This window comes from Camelina sativa, chromosome 12 (assembly GCF_030686135.1).
Source record: "Camelina sativa cultivar CO46 ecotype springtype chromosome 12, ASM3068613v1".
Taxonomy (NCBI): Eukaryota; Viridiplantae; Streptophyta; class Magnoliopsida; order Brassicales; family Brassicaceae; genus Camelina; species Camelina sativa.
In genome coordinates this window covers 17,216,910-17,227,614 of record NC_141891.1, presented here as the reverse complement: position 1 = coordinate 17,227,614, position 10,705 = coordinate 17,216,910, and the positions used below count along the sequence as shown (strand labels likewise).

The following is a 10,705-nucleotide window of genomic DNA, read 5'->3' as shown; positions in this document are numbered from 1 at the left end:
GTAGATGATATACAAGACTTAAATAGTACATCAGACCCAGATGATACACCAGACGCATATTTTACATCAAACCTAGATTGTACACTAAAACCAGATTGTATACTAAAACCAGATTGTACACCAAACCTTGATTGTACACTAAACCCAGATCGTACACTTAATCCATATGATATACCAAACCTAAATGGTACACCAAAATAGTATTATTTGACACTTTACAATATTTTAAAATAATTTTTTGAAATATTTTTTTAGGTTTGGGTTTTCTATTTTAAATTAATATATAATTATGAGGGTTAGGATTTTAGTATCTAGAGTTTAGGGTTTAATCTGTTTTTAGAATTTTAGTGTGCTAAATTTGAAAATAATAGTTATTTGGTGTTATTTGAGAGAATTTTCTTAATTTAAGTGGACCATGAAACATTAGTTTTTTGATCCAATACCTTAAAATCAGGTACCACACACACAAAATTTCATTGGAAGATAGATATGGTACATTGGATTTTTTTTTTTTGGTCATATTTCATCTAAAAATAAGATCACAAATAAAACTCTCTTTTTATGACACATGGTCATAGGTATATTGGTCTTTTTATTTGTTTTTATCTTATACTTTCTCTCACAAATTCTCTATCTCACAAAACTAAAAAAGTGTATATTTTTAAATTTCTAACAAAAACTGCCTACTTTTCTTAGTAGACACATTTTCATACAATAATTTGTAAAATATACTATATAAAATATATTTCTAAAATATGTTTTTTCTCTCTCTTCTCTAATATAACTCTATATTAGAGAGTTATTTTAGTAAATGACTCATTTTTGTGCAAATATAAATATCCAACAAAAAGTATTTGTACAATTATACATGATAAAATGAATAGTTCTATCTATATGAATTTGTAGTAATCAATTAGTATCTCCTAAGCAATAATGGACCTATAATGATATTTTATCCAACTAAGCATAACTGTTTTTTTTTTTTTTTTTTTTTTTATGAATCCAATTTATTTTTCTTATAACAAAAAGAAAATTATTGAAATTTGGGGAGGTCAACTGACCCCTTTTCATGTGAATAGGTCCGTCCGTCCAACCAAGTAGATAACACTTTTCTCTTGTAGTAAAACTTTCTATATAAAAGTGTTAGTTATAATTGTTCTTGATTAATAAAATAAGAAAGAAACAGAGTTTGTGCTTAGAAAGCCAATTAGAAAAGAAAAAATAAGTTTAACCAAACATTTTTCGTTTGTGATATCATCAACGAACGTTAGGGTTTGGTCAATATTGGATTAGATGTAAATATAAGTTAACCGGTTTAGTATTCGGTTTAGTATACTTGTATATAACACAAATTGTACAGCTATTTTTGGATTAATTGAATGAGAAAATATCTTTAACAAACTTCTTCTTCCTCATTCTCTCTCGTTTGTAATATGGTATCAGAGTCATCAAAGCTCAGATCCACCTCTAATCCTTGATCGTTTCAGTTCATTAAGCTCATTTTTCTTCGATTTTGAGCTCATCTCGTATTCCAATGGTGATCGCATCTTGTGCGAACCGAAGAACGGGTAAAATAAAATCACAATCGAGCTCCGCTGTTCGTCAATCGCAAAGGTTGAACTCCGATGTTGATGATTCTGCTCCGATCACTCTCCCAGTAGCCGATCCTCAGGTTTCCGGGCTTTCGCGAGCTGTCACATCGCCGATCTTCGCTGATCCCACTCATTCTCCGTTCCATCTACACAGCGCAGATCATCCAGGTTTGAGTATCATCTCTCTTCGTTTGGATGAAATGAACTATGATGACTGGAGTTTTGCGATGCGTATTTCTCTTGATGCTAAGAATAAGATAAAATTTATTGATGGAAGCTTGCCTAGGCCCTTGGTTACAGATCCTAACTTTGATTTGTGGTCTAGATGCAATAGTATGGTTAAGTCGTGGTTATTGAACTCCGTTTCTCCTCAGATCTATCGTAGTATTTTGCGTTTGAAAGATGCTACAGATATTTGGAAAGATCTCTATGGTCGTTACCATATGACTAACCTTCCACGCACTTTTAATCTAACTCAAGAGATCCAAGACCTTCGTCAAGGTTCTATGTCGTTGTCTGAGTATTATACTCGTCTCAAAACTCTCTGGGATCAGCTAGATGGTTCAGAGGAACCAGATGATCCTTGTGTGTGTGGGAAAGGTGCTCGTCTGCAACAGAAGGCAGAGAGAGCCAAAACGGTGAAATTCTTAGCTGGTCTAAATGAATCTTATGCGATTGTTCGCAGACAAATCATTGCAAAGAAGGTGTTACCTCCTCTGGTAGAGGTATACCACATCCTGGACCAAGATGACAGCCAGAAAGGGTTCACCGCTCCCACTGCTCCCACAGCTTTTCAAGTTTCACAAGTTGCACCTCAGATGGTTTCTCCTTCGCCACTATCTTCGGGTGTGATGTATGTTCAAAGTGGTCCAAACAAAGGACGTCCAATATGCTCTTTTTGCAATCGTGTGGGACACATTGTTGATCGATGTTACAGGAAACATGGTTTTCCTCCTGGCTTTACTCCAAAAGGGAAATTCAATGAGAAGGCTCGGAAACCTCTGATAGTAGCGGCTCAAGTTTCTTTGTCTCCAGTTCCGGATAAGACTCCAACTAATGTGGAGAGCTTGATTGGAAATCTTTCTCCTGATCAGCTACAGAATATCATTGCTCTGTTTAGCTCTCAGCTTCAATCTGCCTCTCCCGGAGCTGTTCCTGCTACTATTGCGAGTTCTTCTCATATTCCACAAACTCCACTTGATCACCCTGGTATCTCATTCTCTACTCATACATATTCTTTTATTGGAATTCTGGCTGCTTCGAAACATACACTGTCCATAGACACATGGGTGATTGATTCTGGTGCAACTCACCATGTGTCTCATGACCGAAATAGTTTTGTTTCTTTGGATACATCTGTGGAAAGTTATGTAAACATGCCAACAGGACAGTGTGTTAAGATCAGTGGAGTGGGAATGGTTCGTTTAAATAAAGACTTACTCCTCACGAATGTCTTGTTTATCCCAGAATTCAGATTAAGTCTCATCAGTATCAGTTCTTTGACTTCAGATCTTGGTTCTCGCGTGATTTTTGATACTACTTGTTGCGAAATACAGGATCTTACCAAGGGGGAGATGATTGGTAAAGGTCGTCGAATTGGCAAGCTCTATGTGCTCGATACAGAAACAATCCTAGTGAATGCAGTGGTGGATATTAGTACGTGGCACAAGAGGCTTGGACATCCTTCTTACTCGAGACTGGATGTGATTTCTGAAGCTTTGGGAACTACAGGACACAAAAATAAGAAGCCTGCTTATTGTCATGTCTGTCACTTGGCTAAGCAGAAGAAGTTATCTTTTATATCAGAGAACAACATTTGTAATTCAACTTTTGAGTTGTTACACATAGATGTTTGGGGACCATTTTCAGTGGAAACAGTTGAAGGTTATAAATACTTTTTGACCATTGTTGATGATAATTCTAGAGCAACATGGATTTATTTGCTTAAGGCCAAGAGTGATGTTCTGACTGTCTTCCCTGCTTTCATCAATCAAGTTGAGAATCAATATAATGTTAAAGTGAAGTCGGTTAGATCAGATAATGCTAAAGAGTTAGCTTTCACTCAGTTTTATCAGTCACGAGGCATAGTTTCTTATCACTCTTGTCCGGAGACACCTGAACAGAACTCAGTCGTCGAGCGTAAACATCAACACATTCTCAATGTTGCTCGATCACTCCTCTTCCAATCAAATATTCCTCTGCAATATTGCTCACGGGTAAGCAACCAGACTATTCTCGCATCAGATCATTTGGTTGCCTGTGTTATGCTTCAACGTCTCCAAAACAAAGATACAAGTTTGAACCCCGGTCGAGAGCATGTGTATTTTTGGGATATCCTGCAGGTTTTAAAGGGTACAAAGTACTGGATTTGCAGAGTCATATGATTTATATATCCAGGCATGTTGAATTCCATGAAGGTGTTTTTCCCTTGACAGATTCTCAGAAGGAGATTGTTCCTGTCAACACTCTCACACCAATGGATTCTTTGTCTCCTGGTAATACTATCTCAATTCCACAAAATTCTGATTCCATTTCTTCTCCTCCACTACAAATTTCTTCTCAAAGGATTCGTAAGCCTCCTGCTCATTTGAGCGATTATCATTGTTATTCTCTTGACAATGAGGTCTCTCATCCTATTTCCTCCTTTTTATCTTATTCAAACATTTCACCTTCTTACTTGGCTTATATTAATAATATTACCAAGATTCCCATTCCCTCTTCATATAAAGAGGCAAAGGCATCCAAGGAATGGTGTGAGGCTGTTGATAAGGAAATTGGAGCCATGGAGAGGACAAATACCTGGGATGTGACTAGTCTTCCACCTGGTAAGAAAGTTGTTGGCTGCAAATGGGTTTTTACCTTGAAGTTTTATGCAGATGGCACTCTAGAAAGATATAAAGCCAGGTTGGTGGCTAAAGGTTACACACAAAAGGAGGGTTTGGATTATAATGAAACTTTTTCACCAGTTGCGAAGATGGTTACGGTGAAACTGTTATTAAAGATTTCTGCTTCCAAACAGTGGTTTCTACATCAACTTGACATTTCAAATGCCTTCTTGAATGGAGATCTTGATGAAGATATATATATGCGACTTCCAGAAGGGTATGCTGAGATTAAGGGGGACACTTTGCCTAAGAATGCTGTTTGTAAGTTGAAGAAGTCCATTTATGGTCTCAAACAGGCTTCTCGACAATGGTTCTTGAAATTCTCTACTTCTCTTTTGTCTTTGGGCTTTGCAAAGTGTCACGGCGACCACACTCTGTTTGTTAAAACTTTTGGAGATGATTTTGTTGCTGTGTTGGTTTATGTTGAAGACATAGTTATTGCTAGTACTACAGAATCAGGTGCGAGTCAGTTAACTGAAGCTTTGAAGCAGAGTTTTAAGCTAAGGGAGCTTGGTCCTTTAAAATACTTCTTGGGTCTTGAAATTGCTAGGAATTCTACTGGCATATCTATTTGTCAACGTAAATATGCCCTTGAACTTCTGACCTCTACTGGCATGTTAGCCTGCAAAGACGTCGCAACACCCATGGTACCAAACCTACATCTCTCTAGGACTTCTGGTATGATTTTGACTGATAAAGCGATGTATCGCAGTCTTGTAGGCCGTTTGATGTATCTCACTATCACTCGTCCAGACATCACTTTTGCTGTGAATAAGTTGTGTCAGTTCTCCTCTGCTCCACGCACATCTCATCTGACAGCAGCTTATCAAGTTCTTCAATACATTAAAGGGACTATTGGACAGGGACTTTTCTATTCTGCAGAACCAGACCTCACATTGAAAGCTTTTGCAGATTCAGATTATGCTAACTGTCCAGATAACCGTCGTTCAACCACTGGTTTTATGATGTTTCTTGGCTCGTCACTCATTTCCTAGCGTTATAAGAAACAACACACTGTTTCTCGCTCCTCTGCAGAAGCTGAGTATCGAGCTCTTGCTTTGGCTACCTGCGAGATGATGTGGATCACTACTTTACTTCGTGAGTTGCGAGTTGGTCCTTTCTCTGTTCCGATTCTCTTCTCTGATAGCACTGCAGCGATCTACATAGCCACAAACCCAGTTTTTCACGAGAGGACTAAACATATTGAGGTGGATTGTCATACAGTTCAGGAAAAGCTGGATCGCGGACAAATCAAACTCCTACATGTTCGGACTGAGGATCAAGTAGCTGACATTTTGACTAAACCTCTCTTCCTTCCACAATTTGAACATCTCAAGTCCAAGATGAGTCTTAAAAACATTTTTGCCTCATCTTGAGGGGGACTATTGGATTAGATGTAAATATAAGTTAACCGGTTTAGTATTCGGTTTAGTATACTTGTATATAACACAAATTGTACAGCTATTTTTGGATTAATTGAATGAGAAAATATCTTTAACAAACTTCTTCTTCCTCATTCTCTCTCGTTTGTAATAGTCAATCTAATGGTTTACAATAAAATTTCGAATTAACAGTCACCTAAACATTATTTTCTAGGTCTATCGTGTCGACGTCGGAACACCACACGGGAAAGATTCACACAGTTTAATTTTATCCTTTGATTTGTATTGGGCCGCATATGGGCTGCGGTTTGTGTCTAATGTGTATAACTTGCTCGGCAAGTCTTGTGTAGGGTTTCTCAGAGATTGAGTCGTGTATATAAACGTTGTAACGCCGTTGTTTAATAAGACACACACACATATTCTCTTAATTCTACATGGTATCAGAGCAAAATCCTGAAACCTAAACTTTCGTTTCTCAATTTTTTTCTCTCAAATTTTTCTCTCGATCAGTTGATCTCTGTATTTTTTCCTTCTTTCTTCTGTTTACCCTTTGTTTGATCAGTTGATCATTGGTTTTTTTTCAAATCTCGTGTGTGGAGATTTCTTTGTTTCTCTTTGTTTCGTTCTCGTTATTTGGTGCCTTTGTTTTTTTCTTTCTAAACTTTTCACGACATGACTACACAAGGAACACAATCTGTTACGACATCCGGAGCTCTCGCCGCCGTTGGTTCAACAGGCGGAGAAAACACGGTGATGGCTTCATACTCTACGTCTTCAACGGACAACCCTGGCGCTATGATCTCCGTTGTTACTTTAACCGGAGACAACTACAACGAATGGGCTTCGGAGATGCTCAATGCTCTTCGTGCGAAGAAGAAGACTGGTTTTATTGACGGTTCCTTGAAGAGACCCGGAGCAGATAGCTCTGATTTGGAATCATGGACTTCGGTCAATTCCATGGTTGTTGGGTGGTTACGTACCTCGATCACACCTCGTGTACGCTCCACAGTTTCATATCACACTAGTGCTCGTGATCTTTGGGAAAATTTGCGCAAACGTTTCTCGGTTGGGAACAAAGTACGCGTTAATCATCTTCGTTCTCAAATCGCTCTTTGTCGCCAGGAGGGACAGTCCGTAATTGATTATTACGGGAAGCTTGCAGCTTTGTGGGATGAGCTATACACTTACAAACCTCTTCCGGTGTGTTCTTGTGATGGTTGTACTTGTGGTGTTTACACAACGATTGCCGCAGAGAGAGAAGAGGAGAAGGTGAATCAGTTTGTCATGGGTCTTGACGAAACAAAGTTTGCGAATGTGATTCATTCGATTATTGATGCTGATCCTTCTCCCGCTTTGGATCAAGCTTACTCACGAGTTATCCGTGAAGAACAGAGGATCTTGGCGGCTCGGTCTCGTGAACAACAGCATGATGCTGTTGGTTTTGTTGCTCGACGTGACTCTCTTTCTTCTGCTCCGATCAGTGGGGATCCACGTGTGGAAACTTCAGGTCGGGAGCGTAGTTTGCTCTGTTCTCATTGTGGTCGCACTGGTCATGAAAAGGCGTTTTGTTGGCAATTGGTTGGATATCCGGAATGGTATACCGAACGTAACGTTCGGAACAGCGGCCGAGGTTCTGCTGCTGCTCGCGGTCGTGGTAGAGGAGCTGGTCGTGGACGTGGTCAAGCTGTTGCTGCCTATACTACCAGTCCTAACGTCACTCTCTCTGATTTTTCTCCTGAACAGTGGAAAGCTCTTTCCTTGGTTGCTCTCGAAAAGATGAAAAGCAATCCCGATAAGCTCTCTGGTAAGATTCCTGGCGATGTGATCATTGACACAGGCGCCTCTCATCACATGACGGGAAATATTTCTCTTCTTACTGATTTGGTTGACACACCATCTTGCTCGGTTGGGTTTGCTGATGGTAGTGTTACGTTTTCAAATCGTAAAGGCATTCTCCATCTCACGGATCGTGTATCCTTGTTGGATGTTCTTTATGTTCCCAACTTAAACTGTTCTCTAATATCGGTTTCGAAGATTCTCAAGCAAATGAAGAATTGTTTTGCGTTATTTACCGATACTCTTTGTGTTTTACAGGACCGTTTCACGAGGACCCTGATTGGAGCCGGTGAAGAGCGTGATGGGGTCTACTATTTAACGGATGTGGCAACTACTAATGTGACTCGTGTGGCGGCTTCGGTTGATCAGACTTTGTGGCATCAGCGGTTGGGCCATCCGGCGTTTTCTGTTCTTTCTTCATTACCCGTTTTTTCTGGTATTTCAAATTGTGCTAGTCCTCGTCCTTGTGACGTTTGTTATCGGGCTAAGCAAACTCGTGATGTTTTTTATGATAGTATCAATAAGACAACAGAGTGTTTTGAATTAATCCATGTTGATGTTTGGGGACCATACCGTGTTGCTTCTTCTTGTGGAGCTGTTTATTTTTTAACGATAGTTGATGATTTTTCCCGTTCTGTTTGGACGCATCTTCTTATTGCCAAGTCTGAAGTACGACGGGTGATAGAAAATTTTTGTGCTTATTCCGAACGTCAGTTTGATAAGAAAGTCAAGATGGTGCGTAGTGATAACGGTACAGAGTTTATTTGTTTGGGAAAGTTTTTTGCAAGTCAAGGGATTATCCACCAGACCTCTTGCGTTGGTACACCTCAACAGAATGGTCGTGTTGAGCGTAAACACCGTCACATTCTTAACGTTGCTCGATCTCTGTTATTTCAAGCTGGTTTGCCGGTTTTCTTCTAGGGAGAGGCTGTTCTTACTGCTGCATATGTTATTAATCGCACTCCTTCCAAGCTACATAAGGGACGATCACCCTATGAGGTTTTAACCGGTATCAAACCAGACTATGGCCAGTTGCGTGTATTTGGTTCTTCTTGTCATACACATTTGCGCGCTCGCGATAAGGACAAGTTTGGCTCGCGGAGTCGTCACTGTATATTTGTTGGTTACCCTTTTGGCAAGAAAGGTTGGAGGGTTTATGACTTGACAACCAATGAATTTTTGGTCTCTCGAGATGTGGTGTTTCACAAGACCGTGTTTCCATATTTACAAAAGCCTGATGTGTCAATGTCTATTACGGAACTACCGGTTCTCACCGATGGTGATTGGGAATTCCAACCCGGTTCCGGTGACAGGGGGAGTAGTAGCTCCGTGACTTTAGACTCTGCTTCTCCGACTACCACTCCACCGGTGACTCACGAACCTGAGGAAGTCTCTCCCTCTAACGTTTGTCGTGATCTGGTTCCATTTTCTCCGCTTCCGCTACGTGATGAATCTTCTACTATCAACTCACGACCCTCCGACGATGTCGTTGTTTGTGATGATGATGTTGCTATTGTTCGAGAATCTCCTACACCTACTGTTGTTGACGCTGGTCCATCTACTGTCGTTGCTGCTACTTCTCCCGATGAGGATGACGATTTAGGCAAAGGGAAAAGAGCAAAGTTTCCATCAACCAGATTAACCGGTTACGTCACATATTCCGCTTGTGTTGCTGATAATACCCATCACGCTCTCCCCTCTCCTCTCATTATCGAGTCCTCGTCTACGGGTTCAGGTAACACAAAGTATCCTCTCACGCACTATATTGCTGATGATTTGTTCTCTTCTCCACATCGTGCTTTTCTTGCAGCTGTTACTACGGGTATGGAACCCTCTTGTTTTAGCGATGCTGTGCAAGACGAACGGTGGAATAATGCCATGGTTAGTGAAGTCGATGCACTCGAGCTTAACAATACAATGAGCATTGTCGATTTACCTTCCGGAAAGAAAGCTCTTGGAAACAAATGGGTGTATAAAATCAAGTATAATACGGATGGGTCTATTGAGCGATATAAAGCTCGTCTTGTGGTTCTTGGCAATAGACAAGTGGCTGGCCGTGATTTTGAGGAGACTTTTGCTCCTGTTGCTAAAATGTCTACAGTTCGAGGTCTCATGCAAATTATTTCATCTAAAGGATGGGAGGTTCATCAGATGGATGTGCATAATGCGTTTCTTCACGGAGATCTTGAAGAAGAAGTGTACATGCAATTGCCTATGGGTTTCCGTCACAAATATCCAAATAAAGTTTGTCGTTTACATAAATCTTTGTATGGTCTTAAGCAAGCACCGAGGTGTTGGTTTGCTAAGTTGGCGAATGCTTTGTTGGAATATGGTTTTGAGGAATCTTATGCAGATTATTCCTTGTTCACTATGACCAGAGGTGATGTAGACTTGCGTGTTCTTGTTTACGTCGACGATATTATTATTTGTGGTAATCACTTACCGTCTTTGACCCAGTTTAAGGAGTATTTGAGCCGGTGTTTTCACATGAAGGATTTAGGGAAGCTTAAGTATTTTCTTGGTATTGAAGTTGCTCGTAGTACGGAAGGTATTTTCTTATCTCAACGCAAGTATTTGCTTGATATCGTCGCGGAATCCGGACTCCAAGCGGCCATGCCTTCTAAGCTTCCTATGGATCAGAACCATAAACTTGGTCTTGACTCCAGTCCTCTTCTATCGGATCCCATGCGCTACCGGCGACTCGTTGGTCGTTTAATTTATTTAAAGGTTACTCGTCCGGAGCTTACTTATCCTATACACATCTTGTCTCAGTTTATGAAAGCTCCTCGTGAGGCACATTGGGATGCTGCGTTACAGGTGGTTCGTTATCTTAAAGGCTCCATTGGTCACGGCATTTTATTGCGAGCTGATACAGATCTCACTCTCACGGCATATTGTGACGCAGATTGGGGTACCTGTCCTTTAACCCGTCGCTCTCTTAGTGCATACTTTATGTTTTTAGGTGGCTGTCCTATTTCATGGAAAACTCAGAAGCAAAAGGCGGTTTCTC

General features: G+C 40.3%; 1 protein-coding gene across 1 annotated transcript; it reads left to right on the top strand.

Moving 5' to 3' along the window:
- Positions 1–6,531: 6,531 nt before the first annotated feature.
- LOC147930642 (uncharacterized) lies at positions 6,532–7,988 on the top strand. Its single transcript, XM_087477963.1, has 2 exons — positions 6,532–7,663; positions 7,954–7,988. The coding sequence occupies exons 1-2, from the start codon at positions 6,532–6,534 to the stop codon at positions 7,986–7,988; spliced, it is 1,167 nt and encodes a 388-aa protein (XP_087334089.1).
- The last annotated feature ends 2,717 nt before the right edge of the window (positions 7,989–10,705 follow it).

What these genes read in the sequence shown, in the direction of transcription:
- LOC147930642 (XM_087477963.1), top strand. Translation starts at nt 6,532, where the DNA reads ATGACTACACAAGGAACACAATCTGTTACGACATCCGGAGCTCTCGCC. An exon ending in CAATCCCGATAAGCTCTCTG is followed by an intron (nt 7,664 to 7,953) that starts GTAAGATTCCTG and finishes TGTGTTTTACAG; the next exon opens with GACCGTTTCACGAGGACCCT.